Source organism: Ictalurus punctatus, chromosome 20 (assembly GCF_001660625.3).
Source record: "Ictalurus punctatus breed USDA103 chromosome 20, Coco_2.0, whole genome shotgun sequence".
NCBI lineage: Eukaryota > Metazoa > Chordata > Actinopteri > Siluriformes > Ictaluridae > Ictalurus > Ictalurus punctatus.
The window spans coordinates 599,333-617,484 of record NC_030435.2 but is presented as its reverse complement, the minus strand read 5'-3'; the positions used below and the strand labels follow the sequence as shown (position 1 = coordinate 617,484).

Genomic DNA, 18,152 nt, shown 5'->3' with positions numbered 1-18,152 from the left:
CGACACCAGCAGATGACACGGCAACCCAAATCATCACCGACTGTGGAAACTTCACACTGGACTTCAATCAGCTGGGATTCTGTTCCTCTCCACTCTTCCTCCAGACTCCGGAACCTTGATTTCCAAATGAAACGCAGCGCTTACTTTCATCTTCCCCGTGATTGTGTGTGTGTTCTGACCCAGACTGAGAGATTAATTATCTGATCAGAGTCTTCTCAGGTCAACATTTCTGTATTATTAACTGGATTCTTGATTTCCGTGAGCTGTAAGCCATAATCATCGAGATTAAAACAATAAAAGGCTTCAAACATTTCACTTTATGTGTAATGAATCTAAATATATGCAAGTTCCACTTTTTGAATTAAAACACTGAAAAAAATGTACTTTTCCACGATATTAACATTTTTTGAGATGCACTTGTATTATTGTTCCGTTCCATTATTGTTTTGTTTTCTGGGAAAATTCACAGAAATAGATGGATGTAGGATAGATGTGCTGTCAGATTTTAATCTGGTTCATTTTTTTGTTATGCCAAGCACTGAATATTGATGGAATGATTGTTCTTGTTTTAGTTCATCTAGTAATGGAAACGGTTTGGAAGGCATGCATTATGTGCAAACTTATTTTTATATTGAAAAAACATTTGATTTGAGGGGGAAAAAAAAAAAAAGGTATCCCAGTTTTCCTGACTTTAAACCACTTTTGCAGTCTTCCACGCCGTTCTCCAGTGAGTGCTCATATTTACTCCAAGCACCGTGTTGTTCTGGGTCTAAACTAAATATTTGGGATGAAAAGGTGTGGATAGGTGTTAACGCTCATGGGGTGGGGTTTAAAATAAAAGTCCCGCCTAACTGGGTATAAGAAGTTGCGTCTGCGCTCCTGCGGTACACGCGCGCGCATCAGCAGAGCTCGAGCGCGTCTGAGCGAAATCACGTGAATGTGAATGAATCGGTCACACCGGGCTGGACAGCACGCGCACACACTAAGGTCAGTTTGTTTGCATGGATGAAACATTGAGTTTGATGTGTTTGATGTGATCTATATGCGTTCCGAGCACGCGCAAAAAACCAACGAGATGTAAAAATCTTAGAGAGTCGTGTCTGACTTCAGAACTCCAATGCATGAAAATAAGCTTTAGGGCGCTGTGTCAAGGTGAGCTTTAATGGCTGGCATGCATATATAGCTATGTGTGTGTGTGTGTGTGTGTGTGTGTGTGTGTGTGTGTTTTATTGCAAGTCACAACCGTATGAAATATTGCACGTGCGTGTGATTAGCGGCGAATAATAGCCACGCTCGTGCAAGAAATGCTGAAACAGCTTTTCATACTGAGAGAGGAAAAAAGAACTGCATTAAGAAGTCAAAGCCAGAGAGAGTTTCAAAACTATATCAGTGTTTATTCTCCTCTAACACTACATGAGAGGTGTTGAGATGGATCAGATGTGTGTAAACACTCTTAGAGACTAAAGAAGCGCATGGAAGTGAGAAATTATAACCGGTGAAAGAATAATGAATCATTTTATTCTCTTGATTTGCATTCCCAGGTGAAGAGGAGATTTACGTTGGGGTTATTGTCTCTGTGGTTTTATCTGGAAATGAAGCAGCACTGGTTCAGCATTCCCGTGCTGCTCCTCGTGTACGTCCAGACTGCTTTCGCTATGTTCATCCCCAACGGCACACACCTGGAAGCCATGATGGAGAAGTACATGGATAAGGAGGACTCGTGGTGGGAATCCAGGCCGAGGGGCAAGAGGGCGATCTCGCACGGCGACATGCAGCTGATCCTCGACCTTCACAACAAGCTCAGGGGTCAGGTTTATCCTCCTGCGTCTAACATGGAGTACATGGTGAGATCCAGTTAATAAAAATTACCCCATACTGCATCGTCTAAAACCACGGTGTCCAGTTTGAGCAGTAGGTCAGTAGCAGCATTGTCCATGAGCTATAAATCTCTCCTCAGTATTTGCATGAAGATTACACCTGTCCAAATCTGTGCACCGGTTTCACACTGCTATAGTGGAGGTGAAAAGAATCCTGAATGATGGACAAGTTTGTGGTCGACTGCAAACAGTTTAGTCCAGCAGGAAGGCAGCAGCGCCATCGTACCCTTATTGCCCCTTCACGCAAACCTCAGCTCCCCTGCTGCTGCTGCTGCTGCTGCTGCTGGACTCCAGCCAAAGCTCCTGTTTCTTCTTGTTTCTTGGAGTAGTGGCTCTTCAGCAAATACCACCCTGAATATTTTTTCAGCCCTTTGCATTCCAGTGCAGTTGGATACAAAAGAGGCACTCAACATCTGTCCTCAGATCATTGAAGTAGAAATCATTACTTAAAGTTCCAGTCAAAGATCTTCCAGTTAGAAATCATCCAGATAGAGATCATTCAGTTGGAGATCTACCATTCAGCTAATTAGAGATCAGCTAGCTAGAGATTAAGGAGCTAGAGATCAGCCAATTAAAGAACCTCCATGTAGGAAACATCAAATTAGTAGTGTTAGAACATCCAGTTTGAGAAGTTCCCGGAAGAGAACATCCAGTTGGAGGTCATCAAGATAAAGGTCAGGATCGGTCAGATCTGTAAGTCAGTGGCATCATTGTTGTCGAACCATGTTGTGCTGAGAACCATCATATTTGGCTGCGGGATTCATTTTTCATTCCGTTCCACCCCGACACCACCCTATCATCATCGTCTAAAACCACGGTGTCCAGTTTGAGCAGTAGGTCAGTAGCAGCATTGTCCATGAGCTATAAATCTCTCCTCAGTGTTTGCATGAAGATTACACCTGTCCAAATCTGTGCACCGGTTTCACACTGCTTTAGTGGAGGTGAAAAGAATCCTGAATGATGGACAAGTTTGTGGTCGACTGCAAACAGTTTAGTCCAGCAGGAAGGCAGCAGCGCCATCGTACCCTTATTGCCCCTTCACGCAAACCTCAGCTCCCCTGCTGCTGCTGCTGCTGCTGCTGCTGCTGGACTCCAGCCAAAGCTCCTGTTTCTTCTTGTTTCTTCTTGTTTCTTGGAGTAGTGGCTCTTCAGCAAATACCACACTGTAGTCCTCAGAAGATTTGTCCAGCACAGTGCAGTTGGCAACAGTTGAGAGAAATACTGGCTCTCAGGTCAAAGGTCACGAGTTCATGTTCAGAGATCAAATTTCGAGCCAAACATAGGGAAAGGATTTCATTATGTCTGACAGGTGCAGTGACTGTTATAGTGAAGGAGGCGTGGCGTTTGTGTCAGTCCTGCTGAAGGAGGCGTGGCCTCTGTGCCTGTCAGTCTCAGTGAAGGGGGTGTGGCCTTGTTTTTTACTGCATTTAATCATCTCTAAATTGGATCGTATTGAATCTTTGGCTTTTTTAAATGGCAGGTAGGATTTTAGAAGCAGGAATTTAGAGGTTTTTTTATTTTATTTTATGAAGTTTCTGTAAATGTAACTGCGTTACTGGTTACTTGTTTGCACTAAATGGACTTTTTAGTGATAAATAACGGTACATACTGACTTCTCTTCCCGCAGAAATGCTGTCATATATATTCTGGGTTATAAGGGGGAAAAAAGGTTGAATTGGATTTGAAAGATTTCCATCAGGAATTTCAAGAGTCAGTTTTGTGCATGCGTTTAATTCATTTAAAACTATTATTTTATTATTATTCATATGATGTTTTTCAGAAAAAAATTCACTATAGTGTTCTATAGCTAAAGTCAGTTGAAACGTGTGCAGTGGATGAGACCTGCCTAGTAACAGTTTCAGACATTAGAGCAGTAGAGTCAGAGAAAAGCAAATAAATAGTATGTATGAAATACAGTAATTGCTAGGAGTATATTGCGTACTGTAATGACGACAGAAAGGCTTCACATTTCACATACTTGCTTTTAAAAGTAATTACACTTAAATAAATAAATAAATAAATAAAAAACCTCAGCTGTGTTTTCAGTATGCGTTGAAACTGACGCCGGCCGGCTCTCTCGGCTCTCGGGGTAATCTGTTCATCTCCAGAGCCGAGCAGAACAGTGTGTTCCTCTGTGTGGCCCCCCAATGAGCAGAGCACAATAAGCAACCGGCCGCCCCAAAGACGTCTGGGTAATTACTCTGAACAGGAAACACTGGAGGTCACAGAGGGTTCTTGTTTCAGCTGGAGTGAACTCTAAAGTCAGGACTCAGTAGTAATGAGGAATTACAGCAAGTGAGCGGTGGCAGAAAGCCAGACTCAGGTAACAGAAGCTCCACGAGACGGAGTTCGGAGCGTGAAATAAGACGAGCGGATTGCAGCATTGCACTCACATCGAGAAACTGTATGCTCGTGGCGAAGATAATCACAGGCCATCTGCCAAAACGGCTATGTTTATGAAGGTTTATTGCCGGTGTACGACCGAACTACTCACGTTCACCTATTTATGGAAATGCTTGGCTAACCAGAGCCAGTCCTGACTCTCGACACTTTCCCTTATTCGCATGAAGTTGAGCGAAACTTGTTTAATGCAATGTGTTTTACTGGAATGGTTTAAAAAAATCACTGGATTTAAAGAATGGCCATTTTATAGACATGCACATGGAACGAATTAGCATCTACAATCAGCTTTAAGTGCACAAGTGCAAGGTTCAGGTGGAGGAATGAAGCAGCATGGTGCACAATGGAGAACGTCCGAGCTTCTACACAAAGCTCTTTGTCCAAATACACTGACGCACAAACACATTATAGCTGCTAAAGCCATGATCTGATCTCTATCAGAGAGTCATGGTTAGCACACAGCCAGGAACTGACGCACGAAATGACAGTTTGAGGCTTTACCATGCCGAAATCACGGAAACCTTATTTACGCTCGCATTACAATCAAATAAATAATCAACACGGCCCCTTTCACCTTAAGACATGTTCGTTACAAGGATAATGGAGCTAACAAGTAATAGAAACGTGTGTGTGTGTGTGTGTGTGTGTGTGTGTGTGTGTGTGTGTGTGTGTGTGTGTGTGTGGTCTCAGGTGTGGGACACCGAGTTGGAGCGCAGTGCAGAGGATTGGGCTCACGCCTGTCTGTGGCAGCACGGCCCGTCTCACCTGCTCACGCAGATCGGACAGAACCTGGGGGCGCACTGGGGCAGGTGAACTTCAGCTCTTACATAAATCACCCCATGTCCTTTCAGCAAAATATTTTTCAACATCAAACTTTGTTGTCATTGTGATCACCTCTCTATGCTTTCAAGTACAGTGTGAGAAATACTGTGTATATAACACCAGAGTTCACACTAATATTCATCCGCCAGGAGTACCGTCACTAGTGTAATACATATCACTGTATCTACACTACACTATACCCGGTATACACACACAGTATGTAGTGTAGTGTGTAGCGTGTAGGATGGCATCTTATTGTTAAATATAGTACGGAAGATAGTATAGTATCAAACATACTTCAGTGTAGTATAATGTAGTATATTAAATCATAGTACAGTATGGTGTACTGCAGGAAGGTATCTGTGAAATTGTCAGGGGAATGTTATAGTATAGTGCAGTACAGTATTTATGTAGTATTATACAGTACATTAAAGCATACCCGTGTTTTGTAGTGTGGTAGAATTGCAGTATGAAATGTAGTGTAGTGTAGGATTAGCAGTCACTGTATCTTTAGTAAAATGCACAGTATAGTACAGTACAGTATAGAGAGTCACTGCTATATGATTTTTCATCAGTCTGTTATTAAAGGGGTAATGTATCTGTTTCATTTTATTTTCGTAGAGAACGACCTCCGACCTTTCACGTGCAGGCGTGGTATGATGAAGTTCAGCACTTCAGCTTCCCCTATCCACAGGAGTGTAACCCCTACTGTCCCTACAGGTGCTCGGGACCCGTCTGTACACACTACACACAGGTACACACACTTTTAAATCACTATACAGCTGTTTGGTGTTTAAACAATACAACGTAAAGTTTAAAGACAGCATGTATAACCGAGGTGGAGTATATTCTTTAAAAACCATGAAGTGCAGAAACGAGGGAAGTCAGTTTGCAGCGTTTGTCCACCCATCTCCTTTTATAGTGTGATATAATGTCAAATGTAATGTGTTTTTTTTATATATATATATATATATATATATAAGAGAGAGAGAGAGACCACAACATGATTTAAAACATTCAACCATTCACGTTATTCGATGCTCAGTCCAGGGAACAGGTTGTTTTCACACATGGTGAAGTCATTCATGTTCACCTGAAGTGAACTCCAGATGTGCTCAGGTCCAGAAGAACAGTGCAGGTGTTAAAACAGCCGATACAGACAGAATATAATGGATGTAATATAGAGTATAACTATTAGCTCCAGGCAGTAGTTTTGTGTGTTGTTACTCAGAGAGAATGATCGTAGTCACATGACTGCTGATAAACTGAACCGGTGTCTGTCTGCAGTTGGTTTGGGCCACCAGCAATAAAATCGGCTGTGCCATCAACGTGTGTTACAACATGAACGTCTGGGGAATGATCTGGGCCAAAGCCGTCTATCTAGTGTGTAATTACTCACCACCGTAAGTAAACAACCCCGTGTGTGTTTTATTGTCACATGAATCAGTCCTGTAAAAACCTTTTCCCTCATTAACATACATCATTTAACTCGGACGCAGTTAACCCCGGACGACGGACGGTTCAAAAGCACAGCAGGCAATAAGTCAGCTATAACAGTGTTTCATTGTAGTAAAGGGCTGTTTCGATGATGTTAGGGGGAACTGGTGGGGTCATGCGCCGTATAAACACGGCCGGCCGTGTTCAGCGTGTCCATCCAGCTACGGAGGAGGCTGCAGGGACAACCTCTGCTATAAAGGTACCACCGTTTGTTTATTTAACATCTAGTTCATTATTACTGTCAACACGTCCGCGGATAAATTAACACTCGCAGTGTGAAACACTTTCAGGATTTAATTAGAATCCAGTACTGAATTATTAGTGTTAAATAATTCTAAATAAATAAGGTGGAATCAACACCCATTGTGTTAAATATTTAATTATGTAAGATTAAATAAGTTAGATAGGATTGTGGGTGTTAATGAGCACTCGAATCGCTCCTGTGTTTGGACCTGTCACTGTTCTGAGAGCAGCAGGTGTTGACGCGTGATTATTTATATATATTTATATATTCAGATGATGGCAGTCAGAGATCTTTCGCCCCCGAGCCAGAAGAGAGTAATTACATTGAGCCGGAGCCATCGCACAGCCAATCATCTCCACCTGCTGATCACTCGCACACCCCGACACCAGCGCCGACACCAGCGCCGACACCAGCGTCAACACCGTCACGTAACCACGGCCTGGACAGGAACGAGATCATCAACACTCAGCAGATGTGTAAGCGCTTTATCCACATTCATACATACGTACGCAACCCTTACAGTGTTACCGTAACTCCTATAGCTATTACCGTGTAATGTTTTAACGTAAATAAACAAATAAATGTTGACTGAGCGTCTTTACTAAAAGTTTGAGTTCTTTTGCAGAGAATGAAATTTTAAATAAGTAGATCATCACAATGTCAAGAAATTGTCAGTGGAATGGTTCTGGAGTACGCTCTTAAGAAAAGTGGATGATCTGGAGTCAGCCTGAGTGTGTTATTACATCATCGAACATAGCAGCCAATCATGTTGCAATATGCAAATGAGAGTTTGCAGTCGTGATTAACAGGCGAAGAAGCAAAGACCATTGATTTAAATAACAACAAAGTGTTAACAGCAACATTACACCATTACACATTAAAAAAGTTCCCGGTCATGCAAGCTCCGCCCACATCCGCACGTGTAAACATTTCCTGACAGATTTCTTGTCAGTCAGATGTCCTCTTCCTCGTCCTGTTTCGCAGCTCAGCAGGTGGAGTGTGATGTAAAGTTACGTGATCGGTGTAAAGGAACCACCTGCAACAGGTGAACGCTTTATTTTGTCACCTTTCTGTGTTGTGTTGCACTCGAATATCACTCTACTTGTGTCACTCTACTTGTTATTCCCTGTTATTTCTTAACCAATAACTTTCCTTTCTTTTTTTCAAAAACAGGTATGAATGTCCACCTGGTTGTTTATACAACTACGGAAAAGTGTTGGGATCGGGATATTATGACGTGGTACGTGATTTAAACTACGATCATGTGTATTACACACAGGCACATTTTCCAAATTAGAACAATGAGGAACAGGAAGTCAGACGGCGGTGATGAAGGACGACTGCACTTTATATTTATCTCTGATTTAACACGGCTGTTTCAACTCATCAGCTCATTAACACGCCCTTCACACGTCTGTAAAGACGCAACAGTAGAGTCTCCGATGAGATTGTTTGGCTTCCGTTATATTATCATTCATTAAGTTCCGTTACACCACGGCGCTGTTGAGTTCTGGATGGCGGTTGGTCAGAAGGTGTTGATTAATTTTCTATAACAGCGGCTCTGACAGTAGCGCAGCTGCAAATCACAGCTTTATTCATAATTAACACGCCCGTACTAATACATTTACATTTAAAAATCGTTGGTAAATTTCGGATGAAGGAAAGGAGTCAAATTATTAACCAAACAGACAGCTGCTTCCAATCAGAAAGTTCTACAAATAAAAACATCATAAATGTTAAAAAGATAGCACAATGTCTACAATATTTCAGAAAAGTACATTATGACCTAATTGATCACAATAATGATGATATCTTGGCGTAATGCCCAGCCCTAGCATCATATTCCAGCCAATCAGCAGCCTAATCTCAGTTGATTCAAAAGATAGAAACATGAATGTAGTTAATACAATAAATACGTAACAAGCAAATTTATAGAACACGATGCTGTTTTATTCAGCAATCCGGTATCTGTGGCGCCGGTTTGCACGCCGGGATTATAGACGATGACGGAGGCTGGCTGGACGTCACCAGAATCGGCAGACGAAGACGTTTCACCAAGTCCTACCAAAACGGAGTTCAGACGCTGGCGTAAGTCTCCGAGCTGCTCCAGCTCCATCGCACTGACTCGCACTGACTCGCACTGACTCACGGAGGGAAAGAACAGAGCTCTGACTTCTATTTTTCATTCTGATATTTATTTTTCCTCCGCAGGAAAGAGCAGAGCGCTAATGCCTTCACTGTGTCAAAGGTACCAGGTCAGTACACATTACATTAGCTAATAACTAATAAACTACCACGTGCATACAGTAAACCTCAGAACAGAAGCTGTTATGGACTTGATCTTTTCTTTTGCAGTGAAAGCGATATCCTGTGACATGACGGTGGCTGAATACTGCCCTTTCAAAAAGCCCGTCACACATTGTCCAAGGTTATTGACTTTTACTTGACTTTCCAGATAAGATAATGCGTGCACGTGTAAGCAGATAATCAGCAATGCGTGTAATTAATGAGCCGCTGTCTGTCGTTTAAATGAAGTGTTTGCTTTTCCAGGTTGTACTGTCCTCGTAACTGCCTCTACAACAGCCACGCCCGCGTGATCGGGACCCGGTACTATGCGGATGTAAGTTCTGTCTATATATCAGTTTGAGAAAAGTTTACACATGTATATAAATTATAAAAAAAATAAATAAGTGTTAATTTCTCCTGAACATTTCCATTTTCCACCTGGAACTGAAATGGAATTATTGTTATTTACACATCTGAAGGTACAAATGAAAGAAAACTAAATGAAATGAAGCAAAAGCAGACGCCGGCTGGTTTCCACATTTTGTAGTGATACAGTCTCTAACCCTGGCCCATCAAATTGGTGGAAAAATGAAAAAACAAGTCAAAACAAGTCTGGGGCAAAGTTCTGGAAAAGTTTCAATCAGGGTTTAAGGGGAATTAATCAGAGAAGCAACTAGGAATGAACTGAGAATGAACATGCTCGGTATGATGCTCCCACCACCAGGCTTCAAGGCAGGGATAGTGTTCTCAGGGTGATGAGCAGTGTTGGGTTTCCACCGAATATAGAGGTTTACATTTAACTTTAAAGTTAGATTTGGGTCTCATCAGACCAGAGAACTTGCAGAATCTCCAACACGCCTTTTAGCAAACTTCAAACAGGATCTTATATGGCTCAGTACTGCACATCAGGTCAGAGTGGGAAATGAGATCATGGGTCAGTGACCTGACGTGTGTTTGGAGGACGCACGCCTTACAGGAACATTTTTCAGAAGTTTTGTTCTCTCCAGTACTGAAACTCCTCTCTCTCTCTCTCACTCTCACTCTCTCTCTCTCTCTCTCTCTCTCTCTCTCTCTCTCTCTCACTCTCTCTCTCTCACTCTCTCTCTCTCTCTCTCTCTCTCTCTCTCTCTCCTCTGTGTGTTTTTTTAATCAGAGCTCCAGTATTTGTCGGGCTGCGATTCACGCCGGTGTGATTCAGAATGATTCGGGTGGATATCTGGACGTGATGCCGGTGGACAAGAGGCGACACTACAGCGGCTCGAACCAGAACCGAGTCACATCAGAGAGGTATCTTCTGTCATGTTAGCAAGAAACCACAAACAAGCGTAAATTCCTCTGTCCTGAAGTCACAGCTTCACCTCTGACTGTTACAAAGCACTGACACTGGAGACTCCTTCCATACACGTTAAATAAACGACAGAAAACTTCGATTTTTTAATCCGTTTATTATCAGTGGAGCGTCTGCCGTACACGTCGCTGTGAACGAGCCGTTACTATAGAAACCATAACGTATCAGGACGAGTGCATTAATGTAAAACTGCGCTACTGTCAGAGCCGCTGTAATAGAGAACTCATCACCACAGCGCTGTGGGATAGCGTGATGTTACGCACTCTTTAATGTCAGCGCTGGGAAAAAGCGCAATAATGCAGTGGACGAGTTAAAACGCTGTGCCAGTGATGTCATGCTGGTTTCAGTTGGGCATTAAATCAGCTGATCTAATTTAATGTAATTTGCGGTCGAGTCGAAGCTTCTAGGTTTGAGGAGGATAAAAGGACCACCCAGGGTATGGGTTTAGTGCCTCGAGTCATAAAACATGTAAATGATGTGTGTGTGTGTGTGTGTGTGTGTGTGTGTGCGTGTGTGAGTGTGTGAGTGAAGCCAAATGAACAGCCATTATTCTTCTTCCTCCCTCCAGCTTGCGGAATCCCACCGGAGGAAAAGCGTTCCGAGTTTTTGCGGTGATCTGAAGCCCCAGTCCAAGGACACACGCCGTAGTGGAGCAGAACGGCCAACAATAACAGCGTCCCTCACGCTGAGCTGAAAAATCTCTCAACAGATACAAAAAAGACATTAACGCCAGCCATCTGGCTAATCGAGAAGCAGCGGACTTCAGCTTTGTGTACACGTTCTGTATAATATCAAGTTGTAAATGGTTCTTTCTCTAAACGTTTCTGCGGAAGGACACAGAGGCCAGGCGTTCATTTTTTCTGTCCCGATTTCTTAACCAGAGAAAAATGTCTTAGCTAGATAGCTAGATAGCATAGTTTTCCAGGATTTATCTCCGCATTCCTCATTATTGCAGTGTATATAGATTATTTGTAGCTGCAGCTCTGCCCTAACACTTGCTAGCAGAAACCTTTCAAACGTTGGCTGGCGTGCTAGTGGACTTGCACAATATAAATTTGTCGCCAGTAGTTTACACAATAGTTAGCTTGTATAGTGCCGCTAATACTTAATAATAACTAACATTAGCTAGTTTTTCAGTATAGTTAGTACCTAATACAGTAGTTATGCTAACTTTAGCTGAACATGGATCGCTATTAGTGTCAAATATCTACTAGTGGAAAGCTAACATTAGCTAAGCTAATTAGTGAAGAAGCTGTGCTAGTGTTGCTAAATCAGAATATTCCAATTCTGCCACTTCGGTTCATGCTTTAATTCAAAAGTTGTGATGTTTCTTTTGATCAGCTAATATACAGGCAGGCTAATGAAGATGTAAAAATGAAAGTTTAATCATTCATGGTGTCTCGGATAATATTAATATCTGCTATAGCTAATGCTAATAAGGAGTTGTGTATAAGAACATGGGTAAAAGGTTAGCTCGTGTTTCTAAATCAGATAGTTTCTAAATGTTAATTCTGACAGGAATACCACTTCTGGCTTGAACTGTGCATCTAATGCGTGCTTGAAGAGTCGAAATTGTAAAATCAAACTTTCTGATCCATGAGCCAGTCGTTATAAGATGACAGGACAGAAAAAAGAGACAGAAAATTAGCATGGCCTCTTTGTACTTTTGTACACGGTTCTGTTTTTTGTTAACAAGTTCTTCTTCTTTCGTTATTTTATTTTGTAAGGGTCGTCTATCTGTACATAAAGGTTTCGATTACTTGCTTACTGGGTTGCCAATTTATTAGGTACACCTACATTGTATCTATCCTCCACTTCATCATCATGTTAAGTGTCACTGCTGTAGCGGGAAAAAATAACACCACACGGATATTATCTGCTCAGTGCTTCCCCCTTTGATTATTGAACAAGATGTAGACGGGTGTCAATACTTTTGTGCAGAGTAACAGATCATACACAGTGCAGCTATAGCGTAGGTGAACCTGATAAAACGGCAACTCGGTGTATATAACCCGTATTAACACCCCTGAGTTTTGTTCCTTATGCGAGGTTACGACGTCCACGAAGTTTCTATTTTTGTATTTTTCGTATCTCTGCCACGGCGGAGTTCGACCTGGCAGGCCAGGAACAATCGCTCAACACAATTCGGATGATTTCCCACAAGAGGCGCGTGAGAGTGTGTGTGAAAGGGGGATGAGGGAACTGACGGTGAAACGTTACTACAAGTATTTATTATTCGTCTGTACTGAATGAAGCTACGCTTCAGTGGGCATGTGCAGATATTTACATCTTTATATCACAATAAATGAATAACCTTTCCTTATTACTGCTACACATATAAACAGAAGGTAAAGACTAAAAAACACTATCATATATATATATATATATATAAAGAATATACTGTATATCTGATTCGTGTTTATGTTTTTAGGAAAACATTAACAGCATAAGACAAAATACATCCACATATATTTCCACAAAGTGTTCAAAACCTGGTCTTGGTTTTCTTTTCCACAAAAATAAATACAATCCGCAAAATACAAATATATGACGTCTGAATATTGTAGTAAACCGTATAAGAGATGATCAGCACATGCCTACTCATCAGTCCTTATTATCTATTCCGAATAATCCACCTGCAGGGGAATATGTCTTATTTTCTTCATTAAAATAAATGTCAATATGATCAAAGCTGATTTTGTGTGTGTGTGTGTGTGTGTGTGTGTGTGTGTGTGTGTGTGTGTGTGTAAAACTGAGCTGCTTTGTGCTTTATTTATTTCACTCTGGAATTTAGCCGAGCTGCAGAATGAAAAACTGAAAGCTGATCACACCTCAAAACACTCGCACACAAAGATGGCCATTGTGATCGCGTGTGTGTGTGTGTGTGTGTGTGTGTGTGTGTGTGTGTGTGTGTGTGTGTGACTTCTCACCCTCGTTTCCTACTACCGCTCTCTATCAGAGTCGCTACCTGCTGAGCTCCAATCTGAGCTTTTTATAAAGTGAATGCGTAAATAAATTTATAAAGTTAACCTCAGAAATCTTTATTATTATTATTATTATTATTATTATTACATTTTCTTTAAAGTTAATTGATCTTAATTTTGGGTAATTTAATAATTCTAAATTAAATATGACCTTAACCAAAGAGGCTTTATGAACACTTTTTGTCTGCGAGAAAACACGCATTAGTAATTTAGCATTTTTTTGTTGTTGTTTTTTTTACTGAGGTAGTTTTCATGTTAACGCAAAAACAATTATTTTAAATCTTCTTCCCTTATTACATCGAGTTCATTTAAGCTACATAGTTTGTTTGTTTTTAAAAAACAACAACAAACAAACAAATAAATTCTTTAGCATATTTACTATAATGCTAATTGTGTGATTAGCATTTTGTCTGTTTACTATAATGCTAGCTCGTCACTTAGTTTGTTTATTGTAGCATGTTTATCACTATTTGTATTAGCGATAAATGTTTCCATGACATTGAAATGAAATATCACCAAAAAAGAACCGAAAACAAAAGACACAACCAAACCAAATGCGTTGGACTGGACGTAAGAGAAGCAGAACACACAACACACTCCTTTTGAAAAGTGGTCAGTCACGGCAACAAAAATATAAACGAAGAGCAAGATAGTTAATGGCAGAGGTGTACCATCCTGCTAGCTAGCCTATTACTGTTCTTTAATATAAATTGTAAATATAAACTGTTCTGAAATCTTAAACACAGACAATGGAAAGACACAGAGACTGTGAAAATGAGAGAAACTCATCAGGAACATCAACATTTACTTCAGGTGTGTGATTATAGTTAGCATTAATGGCTAACAACACTAATATGAGTTCTGCACTGCAGAGGTATTTGAAGAGGAAAAAACACGTTTCAAAATGTTTTCTCTGAAGGAATCTGTGTGTGTGTGTGTGTGTGTGTGTGTGTGTGTGTGTGTGTGTGTGTGTTTGTAAAAGGCTCAGCTTGGTTCTCAAGGGTAAGAAACCTCAAGAAGGTGATTCTCCAGCAGCTTCTGAAAGGCCTCCAGATGTTTATGAGCGTTTGTTCATCAGTTATCATTGTGCGATCCTGAGGAAAGTTCCAGATCTCCGTGGAGAAGAGGCATGCATCAGAGCTGTGTCAAAATTCACACACAGGTGAGCTCGCAGGTCACAGGGCTGGGAAACGACTCCAAAACCATGGAGCAACGGGAACATGACGATGTACCCCCCTAACACCCCCCCCCCCCCCCCCCCCACAGACACACACACACACACACACAGAGTGACTCTCTCTCTCTCTCTCTCTCTCTCTCTCTCTCTCTCTCTCTCTGATCTAGCATCAGGCCACTTCACACATGCAGGTTTCACACACTTCTGCTGTTTTTTTTACTCGCTTATCACGGCGTATTTCAGGCCACAGCCAGGCTGGTGGTCCTTCTACTTCAAGCATCGCAGTTACCATGGTTACCTTCTGATGTACATGCTAGTTTACTATCATGCTAGTTTGTGATTAGCTTGTTTACTGTAATGCTAGCTAGTGTTTAAATCTGTTTACTGTAATGCTAGTTTGTGATTAGCTTGTTTACTATGATGCTAATCTGGTCAGGAACTAAAGCTGTGAGCGGGGAACGTTGTATCACACGAATCTTTCAGGCTTGTCTCTTTGCCACAGGCTAGTGTGAATGTCGGGTTAGTACCATCGTAGTCTATTCTGTTGAACAGTTATATTCTGTCTAGCTGTTGTATAGACTACGATAGTACAACTATTAGAGTTAACAAAGTTTTCCTCATGAACCAGTCCGGTCCAGTCCGGTCCAGTCCGGTCCAGTCCAGTTCAGTGTGTAGCGTTTGCTAATCTATTGTAATGTGTTGTTATTCTGAGTCAGTGTTGATCTTAGCATGTCGCACCCCTGAAATTATGCGGTTCTGATTACATGCTGACCAACATGTGTTTGACATTTTTTCCTCATTTGCCTCCGGCCTGCAGCTGGAAATACGTATAGACCGCATTGGTGTGTGCATTCATATAGAGTCCCGTGTGTGTGTGTGTATGTGTGTGTGTGATATATATGCGGGTCAGCAATGACTACCTTCGTGTAAGCTTTATTTTCTCTCGCTCCCACGCTGAGGTTTAATGAACACGATCCTGACATGCGTGCAGCGCTGCGGTGGGGCTTCTCCTCGCTCTGCTGGTTTTCGTAATGATAACGGGTTATAAATGTTCACACACTGACCCTCGCAACACAAATAGCACATGTATTTGAGAATGTTTTTTTTTTTTTTTTTTTTAAATTCAACCGTGACCTAAACCTGGTGAAAATGAGACGAATTCCCGCGAGGAGGAACAACAGGAAACGAGTCGCTGTAAAACTGAGATTAGACGTTACGGGACTAATTTTAGAGACGTCTCGCGGCGTTCAGGTGAGGTGTGATTATATGTGTATCTCACTTATTGCTCCAGAAACGTCTGCTTGCTAGCGAGGGAGCAGTATTAAAGAGATATTAATCTAATTGAATTAGCTTCTCATTCTCTGTAGGTTTGAACTCTATGATTATTTGCTTGAAGAATGCTGTCGCAGGCAAAAAATCACAAATCCTAAAAGGATGCTTTGGTCGTAAAACTCCTTTAACTCACTTAACGCCAGATCACAGAGCAGTAGCGGCCCAGGGCTGCTTATATTTTTATCTGGCCTACATACAGTCATGAACTCATCTCAGTCTAGCAGCCAAAACACAAAGCTCCACCGTACCGAGACCGCATCTTACAGTCAGAGTGCTTTCGGTCCAAAACTGGCTTCCGTCAGACCCACCGTACGCCGTTACCCCACCTGTCCGACCTGCTACTGATGTTATTTTACCACAAGCAGGGATCAATTCTCAAATCAGAAGGTGTTGATTCATTTTTTAGAACAGCAGCTTCGACAGGTTTATTCATAATTAACGCGCTCGTTCTGATACGTCATCGTTTCTATAGTAACAGCTCATTCAAAAAAACAGTAATAAAAACAGTGCTGGAGACATTTCTGACCGTCAGAGTTAAAAGTTGAAGTTTTCTGACTTCTTCAGGACAGAGGAGAGAGACACCTGTGAGGGAACGACTGTTTATAACTGCTATAATGCAAGCTACTGTCCCAACGTTGATTATTTTTCTATGAAAGCATGTCCCCAAGTGTTCTATTCCCCTTATACCACAGCAATTTACCAGTGAGGACCATTTTTTACTTATTAAAGAACAACAGGTCTGACTTTTTATCCATTTATAGTTACATTGTGAAACAAATTAGTTCCTGTTCTCACTTGCGTTATAGCAGCTATAAACACTCGTTCCCTCGCATAATCGCAGCTTGTTGTGTTACTGAGAAACCGTAAAGAAGCGTAAACTCCTCTGTCCTGAAGATGTTGGGAAACGTAAAGTTACAGACTGTTACAAAGCGCTGAGACTGGAGACTCCTTCCATACATGTTACATAAACACGTTTCTCCTTACAGAAAAACTTCACCAGGTCAACCATTACACACGCTTTTTAATCCGTTTCTGTGAACGAGCCGTTACTATGGAAACTACGACGTATCAGAACGAGCGCATTAATTACGAATGAAGCTGCTGTTGTAGAAAATTAATCAACACCTTTAACACTGACCAATCAGAATCCAGAATACAGCAGCGATGTGGTTTAATGAGAAATTTATCTACAGTATGTTCACCTGCTCAGGCAGTCTGCTGAGGAACTCGGCCGAGGTTTCATAGGCGTTCTCTCGTACAGTGTGACATACTGTAAAAGTACACCTTCTTTTTCAGTCTCTCTCTCTCTCTCTCTCTCTCTACCTCTCTCCCTCTCTCTCTCTCTCCCTCTCTCTCGCACAGAGGTTTCCCCACAGCCCCAAACTGCCCCCTTCAATGCTCCTGAAAAACCTTTGCAAAAATTTTCCACCAGGCTAAAAACAGCATCCTGAAACCTGGCACGGACCCCGGTGCCCACCTGTCGCTGACCCCAGCACAGTACACACACACACACACACACACACACACACACACACACACACACACACACCACATGCATACCTATTTCCAGAGTAATATTTATAAACGTAATTAAATCATAAAATTTGCTTTATTACGAGTGCATGGTGTGCTGCCTAAAAGCACAGCTCTGACATTCAGACTCTGAGGAACTGAGGAGAGCTTGATTTATACAGATGATGGATGAGGAGGCAAAAGCAGACATATGATGCAGACTCACAGCACACACACACACACACACACACACACACACACACACACACACACACACACACACATATATATATACATATAACCAGGGTTTAAAAAACAACAACAACAAAAAAAAAAAACGTGAATAATTACATACACATCACACACACAGATACTAAACCATCTCTCTGGAAAACCCAGGAAGGAAAGTTCATGTCTTTGTACACACTGCCCTCCGCTGGCCTCGTTCTCCTGCTGGGAAAAAAAAAAGCACTACAGACTTCTTTAATGGTTTCCATCATGTAATGGGAATCAGCTGAATGGTTACCATTCGTTTCTTCAGGTTTCCCTGAGGAACTCTGGACTATTCCTAATTCTGTGATTTCAGCAGTATTTTAAGATCATTACTCACCACACTGTACAATCCCAATGAGTTCTGTACCAGACTGTGGGTCCGTCTCAATCAGCTCCCTAC

At 41.7% G+C, this 18,152-nt stretch overlaps 1 protein-coding gene across 2 annotated transcripts; it reads left to right on the top strand.

Annotated features, from left to right (window-relative positions):
* The first annotated feature begins 903 nt into the window (after positions 1-903).
* Positions 904-13,170, top strand: crispld1b (cysteine-rich secretory protein LCCL domain containing 1b). 2 transcript variants are annotated; one of them, XM_017496403.3, is made up of 15 exons: positions 904-987; positions 1,542-1,844; positions 4,968-5,086; positions 5,721-5,853; positions 6,387-6,502; positions 6,695-6,795; positions 7,113-7,316; positions 7,825-7,885; positions 8,014-8,080; positions 8,798-8,928; positions 9,052-9,095; positions 9,196-9,268; positions 9,391-9,460; positions 10,280-10,413; positions 11,043-13,170. In XM_017496403.3, exons 2-15 carry the CDS (start codon positions 1,593-1,595, stop codon positions 11,092-11,094), a joined length of 1,557 nt encoding a protein of 518 aa, XP_017351892.1. In that variant the 5' UTR covers positions 904-987; positions 1,542-1,592; the 3' UTR covers positions 11,095-13,170. The 2 variants fall into 2 exon arrangements, with proteins under 2 accessions (XP_017351892.1, XP_047018556.1); XM_047162600.2 differs by lacking the exon at positions 904-987 and adding an exon at positions 1,014-1,152.
* The last annotated feature ends 4,982 nt before the right edge of the window (positions 13,171-18,152 follow it).